General features: G+C 40.8%; 1 protein-coding gene across 1 annotated transcript; it reads right to left on the bottom strand.

The window, feature by feature from the left end:
• Positions 1–1,191: 1,191 nt before the first annotated feature.
• On the bottom strand, positions 1,192–9,943 carry LOC134630340 (fibulin-7-like). The gene is made up of 8 exons (XM_063477540.1): positions 9,688–9,943; positions 8,016–8,113; positions 7,498–7,624; positions 6,842–7,054; positions 6,502–6,762; positions 6,193–6,330; positions 5,961–6,096; positions 1,192–1,656 (listed from the first exon to the last, which is right to left on the bottom strand). The coding sequence occupies exons 1-8, from the start codon at positions 9,941–9,943 to the stop codon at positions 1,296–1,298; spliced, it is 1,590 nt and encodes a 529-aa protein (XP_063333610.1). The 3' UTR covers positions 1,192–1,295.
• Positions 9,944–14,979: the final 5,036 nt, after the last annotated feature.

The following is a 14,979-nucleotide window of genomic DNA, read 5'->3' as shown; positions in this document are numbered from 1 at the left end:
AGCTGGGTTAGGCTCCTGACCTGAGTAAGTGGAAGTAAGATGATGGATGGTTGAATGGATGCATTGTTTATGGTTTTTATTGTTCCAGTGAATGAACTGGAAAACAATAACCACAGTTGTAAACATAAAAAAACAAATGTGGGCGACACATCCCTGCATTCTCTATAGATGTGTTTAAAAATTTAAAGTGACATGAACTTTGACCTGTAGTTTTCAGAGGTGATGGAAGCACTTTCTCAAACATATAATTTGCGCAACCTTTAATTAACTGGTTTGGCTGAATTTGTGCTCCAGTTTGCTGACTTTTGTTTTGCCTCGAGGGTCACTGATTCTCCTCATTTCCAGCTCCATATTTTAATGATGACATCTGTAGAGTAGCTCTGTATGACTGAAGGAAGGTTTTGTATAAACATGTGTGTAAAAAGCAGTATTAAACCTTTTAATATGAACTAAACCAATAAAGAGAATGTACATGTTGTACTCTAACATCCATACTTAGAATGGTGCACTAAATAGTGCCAGTGTAGCGTAGCATCCTAGCAATCTAAGTCCAAGTTAGTGTTAGCTTTCTACAGAAGTCACTTTGGTAGAGAACAGACTTAAAAACGAACATGTAACAAACATTAGATTAGTTAGAATGTTTTTTTTTTTTAAAGATTGTTTTTCAATACAAAATAATTTAAAATATACGTCAAATCGAAGAATGTGATGCTAGGTGGGACCCAACAGAGTAAAGGTCTTTATAAAAAAACAACTTTAATTTATTCCTGTCAGTTCATCTTTCTTATTAAGGCAACTATCTCTGACTGTTTTTGATTCCCAAAAACAAAAGTGTGTGGGAGGGGCTTAAGATGACCATATTAGGAATATCTACTCTCGGTGACATAATTCCAACAGTAGAAAAAAAACAACTTTGTGAAGCCTGAGCTTTTGTCTCACGAGGTTTACTTCTACATGTGCTGACCTCATTATCTGAAACTTATCTGGTTGTGTTCAAAAACAACATATTACATATATATATGTCAAGAAAATGATGTAAGGCAGAGCAGGCCCACTTCAAAATCCTAAACACTAAATATTAGGTCTTCTTGAATCTGGCTACGTTATGCTCTATATACAAAATTCATATTTTTAAAAAGAACTTGAAAATTACAGTGAGTCACCTACAAAGAGGTCAGAAACACTCCGTGGTTCCACGTCCACTCTTCATCCTGCCCTGAAACGTCTTCATCAGTACAGTCAGAGTTCAGCTTATCTCCTTCTACAAACCCCGGGTAACCGTCATCACTTCCTTTCTAAAACTCGTACGGAGACACGAACAGGGTGACCTTGGTGAGGTAGCGGCCCAGCAGGGTGTTGTGCTCCAGCTCGCTCATCTCCACCTCGGCTTCTAGCGTGGCCGGCCCCTTGATGGGCGTCACCAGGAGGAGGGTGCCCGTCTGTCTGCCCGAGCGCTGCACACTAAAGTGGCCCCGGCCGCGACCACCGGCGAGGCCGAATCGCAGCGTGTCGCCCAGCACGCGAGCGGCAGACACCCGGAAGAGGATGCGCGGGGCGGACATGTTGGACACTACAGAGAGGAAGTGGAAGGAGATGGAGTTTGGTGCCTGAGTGCATGGCTTGTCTCCCAGCATGCACGGGTTCCTCTCACACCGCCTGAAGGAACACAAAGAGGGTAAACATTATTGGTTTTTAGTTATTCACAGGTTTTAGTCATTGTTATGGAACAAGCAGCCTGCTTCCTGTCCTGACTCTAAGATGAACAAGTACAAAAAACAGCAGACCGAGGCCTCAGGGCTTCAGCGGCCCTCAGCAGCACTGAATTGGATAAATGGAAGAAAAACGAAAAAGATTTCAACATACTCAATTACAGAAGGACAACTAACTAACGTGATCAAAAAGATTTTCTAAAACTGGCTCACTTCTCCTTAAGACCATCTTTTTGGACCTGTCCAGACAGCTTTCAGAATAGCATCTACTTTTAAAGCACTACCTGGACCCTGTGATGTCACCTCACACTTGAAGGGTTATTGCAATCATAAAGAGTCCACCGTTCCCAAGCCTGAATGTGGCCTCATACATTCACATGCACTGCTTAAAAAATTCAAAGATCCAAATCAAATCAGTTTTATTTATATAGCACTTTGGTCAACAGTTGTTGTTTTTAAAAGAACTGTACAATAGAATAATCAGGTAACATTTAAAAGGAAAGTAAAATAAAATATAAGAAAATAATAAGAATAAAATAATGACAGACTCATACAGAATTAAAAGCCAAGGAGTAAAAATGGGTCTTTAAAATGCATGAAAACCCAGGAGATCTGAAAAGTTGAATGTCCTGATGTGCCTTCCTGAAGGAGTCGGATTACCTGTGAAACCTCTGTGAGGTCCACGTATCGCCTCAAGCTAAACCATTCCTGTTTTCGAGTTTTCTCACGGTTGCCCCTCTACTGCACCTGTCGTTAACTTTTTACACCAAAGCAACTGACACAACCAGCGTTTCTTAACTGACTAGATTGAGCTCACAGAAGGACTTGATGCTAAACTCTAATAAAAAAGTGTTATGTGTTAGTGCTACTTTTATTTTTTTTTTTAAGCACTGGACTTTTTGGCTTTCAGATTTTGCAAAATGAACTCCAGCTGTGAGGCATGTTAGTGGAGCATCACTGAAGGGATAAGTTGGCTGATACAACAAACCAGACAAAAAATGATGATTAGAAAGAGAGCGAGAGAGAAGAAACCTGTTTGGATGCTTGATCTGAAAAGGGTGATTTAGCTGTAATTTGAGAGAAGTGCAGATTATTAGTTAGAGAACATTAATTAAACTTTTCAAGCTATCGTTCTGTCTTTGTGATGACTCTTTTGAGGGCACCCATTGGTTTTGAATAACTCTTTTCACTTCCTGTAAAATGCTTTTATATTCATCACTCTGTGACGTATATATTTTTAATCCAGTTTAATCTGATTAGCTTCAGCATGATAATGCCTCCTACCACGTAAAGCTACACTTCATGGTTAGCTTGTGAGTCATAGTTAGCAAAAAAACATCTGAGGTCAGTCTTGGGTCAAAAACTTCTTCTACATCTCCAACAAAGTGTGGTTGCGGGTTGGAACGCATTCTTGTATTCTTCATCCTCATCGACTTCCTGTCTCCTCTACAGTAGAATCCAGTCTGATTGTTTATGGTTCTCCAGAGACGCCATGATTGTTTAGTCATCCCCAGAGTAATCTGTTAAAATCCTGAAATGATCCTAGTCTCCTGAAATGATACCCTGCTCTTGTACTCAATGGTAAGGACCTGCTTTTCTCAGAAATTGACACAAACACTGAATGTGAACACGTGATTTTGTTTGTTATATGCTGGAGAGAGTGCAGGCGTACTCTGCACTCTCCCAGATTCAGAGTTAGTTTGGGACGGTATTTTTTAGACATACATGGCTGAAATGTTTGACAAAGTTAGTGTTTTCTGTCATATATCTTCTGTCCCAATAGTGAACGTTCATATTAAACATAACAAAAGTTGAGTGATAATAACTCAGTATATGTACAAGTAACCTCTGTGAGCCAAAAGCTCAGATGGTCTGAAACATGGACTGCCACTAAACTCACAGTTTATATGTATATTTTTTCTCTAAGTGGTCAGAGTTATCCTTCATATGGTCATCTCAGTTATGGAACCCACATGCGGTTCAAAACCTTTACTAGGAGTTCAATTTTTCAATTATATTTTTATAGAGCGGCAAATCACAAAAACAGTTGCCTTAATGCGCTTTATATTGTAAAGGTAAAGACCCTACAATAATAGATACCGAGAAAACACCAACAATCATATGACCCTATGAGCAAGCGCTTTGGTGACAGTGGGAAGGAAAAACTCCCTTTTAACAGGAAGAAACCTCCGGCAGAACCAGGCTCAGGAAGGGGCGGGGCCATCTTCTGCGGCCGGTTGGGGTGAGTTAAAACAGCTCATTTCAGACAGAGCATGAATGAATGAAAGGTTTATTTTGAACTGCGAATCATGCAAATCTTAAAAAAATATTTTAAACAAGATTCTACCTCAAGAGGCTTTTGCTAATGTTAATATTTGACGCATTTGTAAAATGGTATCAAGTGTTGATATTTTTTAAAGGTTTTGTATCAAAGTTAGAAATTCTTTTGTGATGGCACTAATGTGAGGAATTTCACTACATACAGTCTTTTATCCTTCCTCTGCTGCCATTTGTTCTAGTCTTATGCAAAATGATTCTTAGTTTTTAATTGATGTGTTAAAATTTTATAGTTAAAAAATAAGAACAGATTCAACTTTTGGAGATAGTTAAAATTCTTCAGCGTAATGTTTCCGCTGCAAATCTTCTCAGAAAACATTTTGCAGAACCCTTGAACTAAGCCAAACACCCTGGAGATCCTGTGTGCCTGCAATTTTCATGTTTTTTGTGACCAAAATACAGGAAACAGATGATACAACAGCTGTTTTCTGCAAACGTTTGCCTTGAATTTGTGGCTTGCTAAATCATTTTTATCCAAGTCCCTCTTTAGCTAGTATGTCCAACAAAAGGCTCGCTCAGATTACATGCCTTTGACATCCTCTTTCAAATCGAAGATGAATGATGGGCAACTTTTACAATAAGTTCTCCCAATAGTTTATTTTTTCTTTTGGTGGTTTTCCCCACAAAGAAGTGATCAGCTCAATCCTCATAAATATGATTCTCCTCACTATCAACCCAGTGCTTTGATGTGTAATAAATACATTATTTTCTTTTCATGCAATTACTGTATTGACTGTATTTGCCTTGCAGTTTGTTGGGTTTGACTGGGGGAATACAATTTGGCATCTCCGTGATTCCAGGTATGGAAAAGATTTAAAGTACTTGAACAATCTGCTGTGGTAAACACGTCCAGTGCTGTAAACACGTTTCAAGGTTCTTGACCGATCAGCTAACTGGAGCCTGAAAACTCAGCAGTTCATCTGAGGCCAAACCTCAGCCTGACTCTCAGCCCAGTTTCTGCCAGAGCTAAGAGATGGGTGGAGAAGGGAAGTGGTTAACTGTGAGGTTGAGGTCATTGTTTGTCAAATATTTCTTTATCGCTGTCCCTGTCATTGACTTTATGTCTGATTCTTTTTCTTCTGATGTGACAGGTTTATGGTTTTGATTGTGTCTTCGTGTTTCTGGGTGCTATTTAATTGCACTCTCGATGTGTGATTTAAATTGAGTGTAGTTCAGGGCAGTCATTCTTTTGACTGCTTGTTCGCTAGTTTCAAATTCAGACTGTCAGTTTTGTTTTCATCCACAGTTGTTGGACAAATAGACAAAGTCCATAGAACTTGGATACGTTTCCAGATGTTTTGCAACTCTCTGGATTGCCTCAAACAGCATGTGGACTGATTTTTGACCGATGGGACAAATATCACACCACTTAGCTCATTTGATTCACAGACAGATTGTTTTTGTTTTTGGGATCAAATCACACTCTAACCTTTCTTTATTCGAGTTAATATTAGTGAGTCCCACTCACACAGACTTAGAGACTGGTTGGCAATCATTTGGCAACCATCGGTTGATAGGAAAAAGTGTCTAGCCCTCGACCCACTGCTGAGTGGTTGCTTCTAGTGTGAAACTGGTTGCAAACAGGTATTTGGTGCTGTACCAAAAACCTTTTTATTATTGTTAAGGTGCCACAGGTTGCCATGGTCACCAGTAGTTTGCATGGAAGATGCCAGTTTGTCTGTGCACCATCAAAAACTACTTGCCAAGTAGTGCTGAAACTGTGAAAAGTGAGCCACAAACTGGAAACTCAGACTGTTTGCCTTTAAAGTAAATAGTGAGATTCGCAAACTTTCAGATTTTACAAACTAAAAGTTTATGTGGAGATATGGAGACACAAACAGGACACAGAAGGTAAGATAGAAGAGAACAGCTCAGAGGAAGGTTGAGGAGAAAAAGGGCGGTAAGTACTCTTACATGGACGATGTTTTGATGTACGTGGCGTTTTTCATGCGAGGACACTCCACCGTCACGCACTGGAAACCTCCGTAGGTGTTCACACACAGCTGGTCTGCTGTGCAGTTGTGCATCCGGTTTTCACACTCGTCAATGTCTGAATGCGAAAGGTCAAAGGTGAGAGGTACAACTACAAGGGCGCAGACATCTTACACATTCCCCAAATAGAACAGGATGACCTCTGAACTCTGACCTGTGCAGCCGCGGCCATCTCTGGTCAGGTCGTACCCGGACGGACAGATGCAGTGGAAGCTGCCGGGTGTGTTCACGCACTGATGGACGCAGAGCCGGCCAGGCTGACCGAGGGGAAACAGATGGCACTCGTCGATATCTGAAGCAGACACAAGCAAAATTCTAGTCGATTAATCGGTCGGTTGATTGAAAGAAAATTTACATCCAACAATTTTGGTTCTCAAGCGAAAATATTAAAAATCGATTTTTTTAACTGCTGAGAATGATCAGCGTTTCGTTAATGTGGTGGTTATTGGTATGGACTGATCACCTGTGCAGATGTTGTTGTCACGGCCTGATATGGTGAAGCCCACGTCACAGGTGCAGCGGGTGGAGCCCAGGAAGTGTGTGCAGTGAGAGGGTCGTACTGAAGAGGAGGGAGAGGATGACGTGGGTGATTGGTGAGAAAGTGAAGTTGCTGAAGAGGATGCTGACAGAGCAGCAGAAGCAGGAAATGATGATGAAGAGGAGGCGGAGGAGGAGGGAGAAGCGGGAGAGAAGGAGGGGAGGGAGTTGGCGGTGCTGTTGAGGCCTGAAAAGAAAAACCAGGTTTAAAAAAACAGAAGCACAAAACTTTGAAGCAGAACTGTGATTGACCTCCGAAGACTCACGTCTGCACATGGGCTGCTGACCGCTCCACTTCAGAGACTCCAGACACACTCGGGTCCGAGGACCAATCAGCTCATAGCCGGACTTGCACAGGAAGTGGACCTCGTGTCCGATGCCAAACACCCTGCCCAGTCTGCGGCCGTGAGCGGGGGGATCCGGTTTGGGGCAGGATGCTGGAAGGCAAAACATTTCTGTCTGAGATAATCTTAATCCACCTGCTGGACCTCAGAAAAGTTATACACCAGCTCAAATCCTGTGGTCATCAGGAACAGACACCAGGTTATTCCCCAGATGTTTTTGTTTTATTCGAAGTGCTGTCATTGTTGACAGTCTCTACCTTTTCCTGATGGGGACTGTGCCACACGAATGACAGACGTCTGCTCATTACACTCTTAATTTGGTTACTGGTTCTTTGCACACACGGCTGCAGCTTTTCAGCTGCCCCCCCCCCCCCCCCCCCCCCCCCACACACACACACAACAACCTCAGGTCCCGGCACGTCTTATGCAGGGGAGGCGTGATGAACTGACGGAGCTCCAGGGTGTCAGCCTCCCCTGCAGCTGCGCCACAAACCACGCCCCGCCACAGGGACACTACACCAAAAACTCCTCCCACTTTTACCATTTATTTTTACCGATTTTAAAGACGGCCATGGTACTGTTGTGCAGGGCACTAATCTTCTTCTTTAGGGAGCGCAGGCCCTGCTGGTAGGACGTCTCATGGACCGCCAGCATCTTCTCCACCTGCCGCAGCGAGTTCAGCAGATCGTGAGTGGGTGGACACTCCTGTGGGGGCGGGACGAGGAGGGGTTAGACAAGGCCTTCCTCCATCTAATCTTTGTCTTTTTGGCACTTTTATAATAAGCCGAGTAAATTCTGGGGCCAGAACACCAAAACCATGAGCTGACTCAGCTCAAATGTGCACGGTGGATGTGGGTTTATACTTCGAAATGCCTCCTATCACAATAAATATTCATTAATTACTATTAATTCTATCTTTAGGCCCAAATTATAATGAAAACACGAAGTTTTTCCAAGGTTGTAATAATTTGTTTGGCTAGAGGCAGAAGATGACCATCACATTCTGTTTGCAGGTGTGAGGTCTGCACACAGAGGTGAGGTTTTTCAGAGCTGCATTTAAGCCTGGGTGAAAACTGAACCAGAAGCGGCCGCTCACCTCACAATCACTGTTGAAACACAGCTTAACTCGGCGCTGCTGCCACACAGCGAACTTGTGGTTTGTGTTTTCGGTGTTTGGAGGCGTTCCTTTGGCTTCTTACAGGCAGTGAAGACTAAGGAGGGTGAACCTGAGCTCTGCGTGCTGAGCTGCAGCTACTATGTATTTAAACAGACTTTGGTGTTGGTGTGAGTAATCAAACTCTAATGACAATAAAAACAAGAACTCGTTCCTGCACTTTGATTGATTTGACCAGGGCTAAGGGTGTGTCATAGTCGTTGAATTTTTTTTTTTTAATTTTAGTTTTTTGGACATTATTTAACGGTACACAAGATTAAAAAGTTCAAAGAGCTCCACTTGATATCAATTTACCTGAATCAAATTCAAGGTCATGCTCCTGTGCACCTTTGCTCTGTTTTCATTGCAGCTGCTATTTATAAACCTCTCAGCAGAACTCCTAATGTTTCGTCTTATACTTTCTGCTTCTAGCTGGAACTTCTCCAACATGTCAGAAAGATGAATCTTCAATTTGATCTTAATTTTTTGAAGCACACAAAGCTACAGTTTGAAGATATGTGTTTGTGATGCCTGAAATTCTAGGTCAGGTCATTTCTGCTGAATGTTCTGACTCAGAAACATCTGAATATTACAGATGCTGAGAAATGATGAACATGTGTCCCTGCTGCTCTTTGCCTTCAGGTTTGAAAACTGGATTCTTGAAAACTGCTCAGTCTTAGCTGGAGACCGAGCTCTCATCATCAGCAATGATTGTCTGCATAAATGTTTAATTCAGTTTGAAAAATGAGTTGATGTTTGCACTTAGCATAGAAGAATCTAAAAATATCAGCCATGCTTGAAGCTCTCAGGACATGCAAGAGAAGATGATTATGAACCCTATATGGCCAAATTTACAGAGCTAAATGGATTTTTTTTGTTATATCTATGGTCATAGTGTGTGGTACTGCACTATGTTTCAATAAATAATCTCAAATATATTTTTGATCTAAAAAAACATGATCTTTCTCTTGATCAGATCACGTTCCAACTTTTTTGACTCTCTAAGAAATAAAACTTGGATTTAAAATCATTTTGATGTCAACTTTTACTCAAAAAACATTTAGACTTAAGAGATTACATGTAACTCTACTATGTAATTTTGTTACATGAGTACAATGTAAAAAGAAAAATTAAACTTACTTCATTTTGCTTGATGATTTTTTTATTTGAACTTTATATGAACTTTTGATTTCATATATTTCATTTGCATTTTACTCAAAATTGTTCCTTCATAATTATGAGGATCAAAAATCATTTTTTTCAGTGTCCTACTAATTAGAGAGGGGTCAGCTGATATTTTAAACATAATTCTAATGCATTATTTTAGCTTTAGGGGATGAAATTTTTTTTTTTCAGGAATATCATCTCCAAGACTGGGAACATTAAAGTGTTATAGCCTAAAAGCTATAAAAGTAAAATGCAAACACGATAAGAACTATTCTTATGTATTTTATTTAACCAGAAAATCAGTCGTAATTTTTTTTATTACATTAAATTCGATTGAATACATACATTATATTGAATTAGTCTTATGAGACCTTCGGTCCAAATATAGATGATTTCATGTTTTCTTATTTTTTTAAAAAGCATGACCAAGTCAGACACCGGTACCAACCTGAGCAGAAGAAGAATAAATCTGATGAAGGCTGATCATCATCATCGTCAGCGTAATGACCCCAGCAGCTTTCATCCTGGATAAAAGCTCCATCCTCATGATGATCCGTCTTCAGCTCCTCTGCTGCGTCCTCAGAACTGAACCATCTCTTCTCCTGCTCTTTCTTTTCGAGGGCACTTGCCAAATTTCTCCTGCGCTCCCTCACAACCCTCCCTCCACCTCCACCTTCACCTCCACCCACCTCCCTGTCAGGCATGTTGGAGGTGGAAGCTGAAGCCAGAGGAGGAGGAGGAGAAGAAGAAGGAGGGCCCACATCTGGAACATGCTGTCCCTTCTTTTCTTTTTTTTATAAACCATCAGCAAATCCAGAAATAGACTCAAATTATAAGGAGAAGTCAGCTGGCAGTGGTGTCTTTTAATCATCCCCCGTTGTTGGGGAGTATTTCAGATTCGCTCTCCAGCTCAGGAATGTGACTCCTGCTCCAATTACAGTCACTATAAAGCCCCACTTTTTTTGAAACCCCAAACTCGCCTCGTTGCAGCATAATGTCATGTTGCTCCTAAATGACAAGGCAGCGATATCTGAGGCAGAAGCCCCCGCCTCGGTTATCCCCCACTCAGAAAGAGGGAAAAAAAAATAGCTGTAGAGATCCTGGAAGAGATTTTAGAAAAGACCCTGCAGCTGCTACAAGTCCAAACTTCAACTTAAACTCAGAGTCATATATAAGGTATGATAATGGCAGAGTATGCATGCACACTATAATCTCCTATACAGCACTCTAAACACATGAAAATCCCCAAAAGGAAAAACACATCTGCTGAATTTGGAATTATAACGTTTAATTGGAAGTAAATAAAAAAGATGATTGAACCAGACTCCATCAAACAAGGCCTTGATTTTCCTTGAAGAGCCTGGAATTTCATGTGCAGTGAGCGCAGAGGGACACACACTCTTTCACGCATTTGTTAAAAACACAAAAGAACCATTTGCACAGCTATAAACTGTCTTTATGAAAGATTATTGGAAAAAACCAAAAAGAAGCACATTTTGATTTTTAACATGCCTAAAATTAGAACACTGAGTCCACACAAGATGTGTGCTTAAATAACAGATATGTCATCATAAGTAAACTAACAGAATGCAAACCCCAAAAAGGGGGTTGGGTATTCATACCAGATGCCAGCTGGTATGAAATAGAGATGCTTTAGTTTTATTCTCTTATTAGAGTTATTCTTGGATTATCATAATTAATGTTGGTCCAAGTTCAGCATTGCAAGTGAGCATATTGTTATGATGTCATAGTTTTGTGACGTGTAAAAAAACAAAAACAGCCAATGTGCACTCAGGAAAACATTGAAAATAAAAGGCTGTTAAGATTGGGGCTGGGGGTTGGGATGTGATTGTGGTTAGGGTTAAGCTCTTTGGGTTAGGGTTTAGTGTGTGGTGTAACGGTGCGTCCACATCACTAAAGTATGACATCACAGAAATGTGAGTGGTCACTTGCAATGTGGAATGTGGACCAAGATTAAGTTTGATTATGCGGGAACAACACTTACATGGAGATATCAGATTGTGCTTTGCTCATCAGCCAGTATCACGACAGCCTCAGACCTCCTGGAAAACAGGTGGAGCTGTGAAGCACTCACCGGAATGAAGTAAAAGGCTCATGTTGTCATCTTTTTTTCAGGTTTTAAAACTTTTAACAGATTTTTTTTATTACAGCAAGAAATTTGTTAAAATATTAATTTCATTGGTTTTCTGGATCGCTCTCACAAAACGGAGCATCTGAGTGGAGAGGTGTTGTTTTGTAATTTTTTTATGCCATGTCTGTCTTTTAGGTGTTTTGTGGTGATCCTGATGTAACTGTGACTTCAGTTCTTAAGCGTTATAATCTTAAACTTTTAAAAACTAAACATATGTTGGCATTTTCGACTAGAACAAATGATGCAGTGCTCATACTTGAGCCATCATCATGCAACACCATCAAAAGTGTTATATTTCTGACACCACAGGAAATACATGCTTTTATTCTGGAACTTTTCTAGAACAGCTTGATTCTTATAATTATGAAAATAATCCTTCATCTTTTATTGGGCTTTAAAGCAGTCCCTCAGTTTTTTCACATTAGCTGAAAAAACATTTGTTTTAGCACCTTTCTCTGTTAATAAGATATCATTCCTCTAATTGTTTAATGTCAGGATTCGCCTTGGTTACACTTTATGACAGAAAGTAAAGAGAAGAAGAGTGACACAAAGTTAAATGTGATGAAAAAAAAAGTAAGTTATCCTAAATGTCGTGCTTGTGCCAATGAAAACTTTGCTACTGTTGGCAAAAGACAAAGGAAGAGGAGAGGGGGAAGGCATGTTAGAAGGCAGTGAGAGAGCAGGAAAGTGTAGTAAGAGTAGGGACTTGATGTATCGTCTATGAGCAGTAAAGGGAGAGAGCTGGCTGATATTGGAGCATACTTCATTGGACATGTAGCTGAAGGGAACAGGTGATAAGGAGATGTTGTGTAGTAGCTGATACAGGCTCTGGGTGGTGGGGAAGAATTGCTAGATGGCTGGATAACAATGGCTGTAGTGATGAGGGAAACTGCAAAGAAGGTGTTTGATGTGACCTTTAGACAGAGGAAAGGGGACAAGGAGACTTGGTTTTGGACTGAGGACATACAGGATCACTTAGGAAGAAGTTAGCAGAGAAAGAGCAGGATAGTCAGGGATTCAAAGAAAGTAGACAGGAGTACTGGGAGGTGATGTGTACAGGGAAGAAAGATTGAAGAAAGCATGGGCAGCAGGTTAGGGTGGTTAATGATAGAGACAGAAATGTGCTAACGAGAGAAGAGAAGAAAGTTAGAGAGAAGTAGATGGGTGGAAGACAGTTAGAGAATCAGGAACTGCAGAGGGTTAGTAACAAGGAAATGAGGGCGGCTATGGAGAGGGTAAAGAGTGGAAAGTTATCCATATGACATACATGTGGAGTATTGGAGAAATCTAGGAGAGAGGGAAATTATCTTTTTGACCTGATTGTTTAAAACTACCTTGGAGTACGAGAGGATGTCTGAGGAATGTAGAAGTGTACTCGTACTGATTTTCAGAGACAAGCGTGATGTGCAGAGCTGTAGTAACTACAGAGGGATAAAGCTGATGAACCATGGCATGTGGAAGGAAAAGAGTTGTTGAGGTTAGGTTAAGAAGAGATGTGATCCATTTTAAAATTCTTTTATTTGTTTTTAAGTCTCTTAATGGTCTTGCCCTTTCTTATTTGTTTGATCTGCTTCAGACAAATAAGAAAGGGCAGCACTGCGGTCAGCTGTTATGTTGTTTTTAAAGTGCTTTAGACAGAAAGTGAAAGTAAAGTGAAAGTGATGATCAGTGAGCAGTAGTATGGCTTCATGCTGAGAAGAGCGCTACAGATGCCATGTTTGCATACATATTATTGGGTGCCAAGAAAGATGTGGTGCTGCATCAGGAAGTCGGGAGTGGCAGAGAAGTCTGTGAGGCTGGTGGAGGACAATCTGCCGTGCAGAAGGAAGAGAAGAAGACCACAGAGAAGATTGATGCATGTTTTGATGGAGGATATACAGAGGGTTGGTGTGACAGAGGATGATGGTACAGATGGAGTGAGATGGCGGCAGATGATCCAATGTGGTAATCCTTAACTGGAACAGCCAAAACAAGAGGAAGAAACAGTCTGGCTTGACAAATTATGGATGTTGGTTGGTGTCCACCAGGTGGAGCTTGAGTCTTTTCAGAAAACCAAAGAATTCAGGTCTCTTCACAAACATGTGGCACCACCGCACTTTGGAAAATGATAATTTACTTTGGCAAAGTTGCTGATTATAGTTTGAAGCTTTGATCCAAACCACATGAGAACTGAGAGTTCTGAAAACAAAGATGATTTACTTACGTTTGTCTTTTCAGGCAGAAGCAAACTGACGGGTGGTTTTCTGTGTTTCTGATGTTTGTTTGAGGTTTTTGCTGTTGTTTCCTTATTGTTTCTGGATGCATATTGCAATCAGTCAATTTCTGGCCTGTAATTTTTTAATACAGCTTGCAGGGACCCGGTGGAAATAAATTGTGTTTAACCAGGATTATATGAGTTTTGACATCTGCTTTCCAAGTGTGTCCTGCCCAAGACAGGAAACAGTGGTGAATTATATGAACATAAATTCACACATGAAATGAGTTTACAAATGTGGATGACTAAAAGAGTAAGATACAAAAACACTTCAAATGAGGGAATGTAATTGAGAATTGTTTTTGATTTGAGGCTACAGATTGTTTTTATGTGTTTGAAGCTACCTGGTACCTAGACCTGAATCTTGTTCCATTTTAAAAACTTCTAGGCTGGGCTGTGCCTTTGGAGGTGGTCCTGAGGGTCTTGATCCACACTGTAACGATGTGAGTCATTAAGGGTCACATCATGAGCCAAGACGTTAAATATTTGTGAGACATCTCTTTACCCTGACATCATGTGAGTTATTGAGGTCACATGGGTCAGGATAGGTGCAGATGTGGAGCTGGGTCTTATCCTGCTGAGGTGGATCTCCTGTGTTGTGCCACGTGCTTGTGGAGTGGTTGTTTGGTTTCTCCTTTGCAAATGTCTTAGTACTACTTACTGCACTACATTGTTCAGCTTGTGTTTGGATGTTTCATCCTTGGGTTTTTGTCCGAGTTGTTGCTGGGTCTGAAGTGCACTGGGATTTTGGAAGTTCCTCCTCAGAAAGGTCAAAAGAAATTGATGGGAATAGGCCAGCGGTCCCCAACTTTGTTGCGCCACGGAGCAGTTTAATGTCAGACAATATTTCCACGGACCGGCCTTTAAGGTGTCGTGGATAAATGCAACAAAATAAAATGATACGACCAAGACAAAAACTGTGGTATTTTGTAAGTACAATAATAAACATGAATTCACTGTGTAATTGTGCAACTTTATTAGCAGCATCCACCTGAAATGCGCCAACAATATTGAGAGTAACATCCTCCTCTCTGCCCCTTAATGCTCTCTGGTCACTATAGTAACGCGTAAATATTTCTTTCAAAGTAAGACACACAACTACAACACGGGAAAAGACCCAGGGCAACCAAATTAACGATAAAAACCCTGAAAACCAACTCTTGCTCAGTTCTGTTTTTACCCCCTAAAGTTGGGACTGTAAATCAAAATTTAGCTTCTAGGCTCCTTATTTGAGTTTCAAGACATAAGATACGGTTCACCCAACAGTGCCAAAGTGGTGATTAAACTCCAGAAGTGTTGACCCACACGATGACTGTCACAGTGGCCTTCAGATA

The sequence above is a fragment of the Pelmatolapia mariae genome, linkage group LG7, assembly GCF_036321145.2.
Source record: "Pelmatolapia mariae isolate MD_Pm_ZW linkage group LG7, Pm_UMD_F_2, whole genome shotgun sequence".
Lineage (NCBI taxonomy): Eukaryota > Metazoa > Chordata > Actinopteri > Cichliformes > Cichlidae > Pelmatolapia > Pelmatolapia mariae.
The sequence above is the reverse complement of the archived record's forward strand: the minus strand, read 5'-3'. Positions and strand labels throughout refer to the sequence as shown.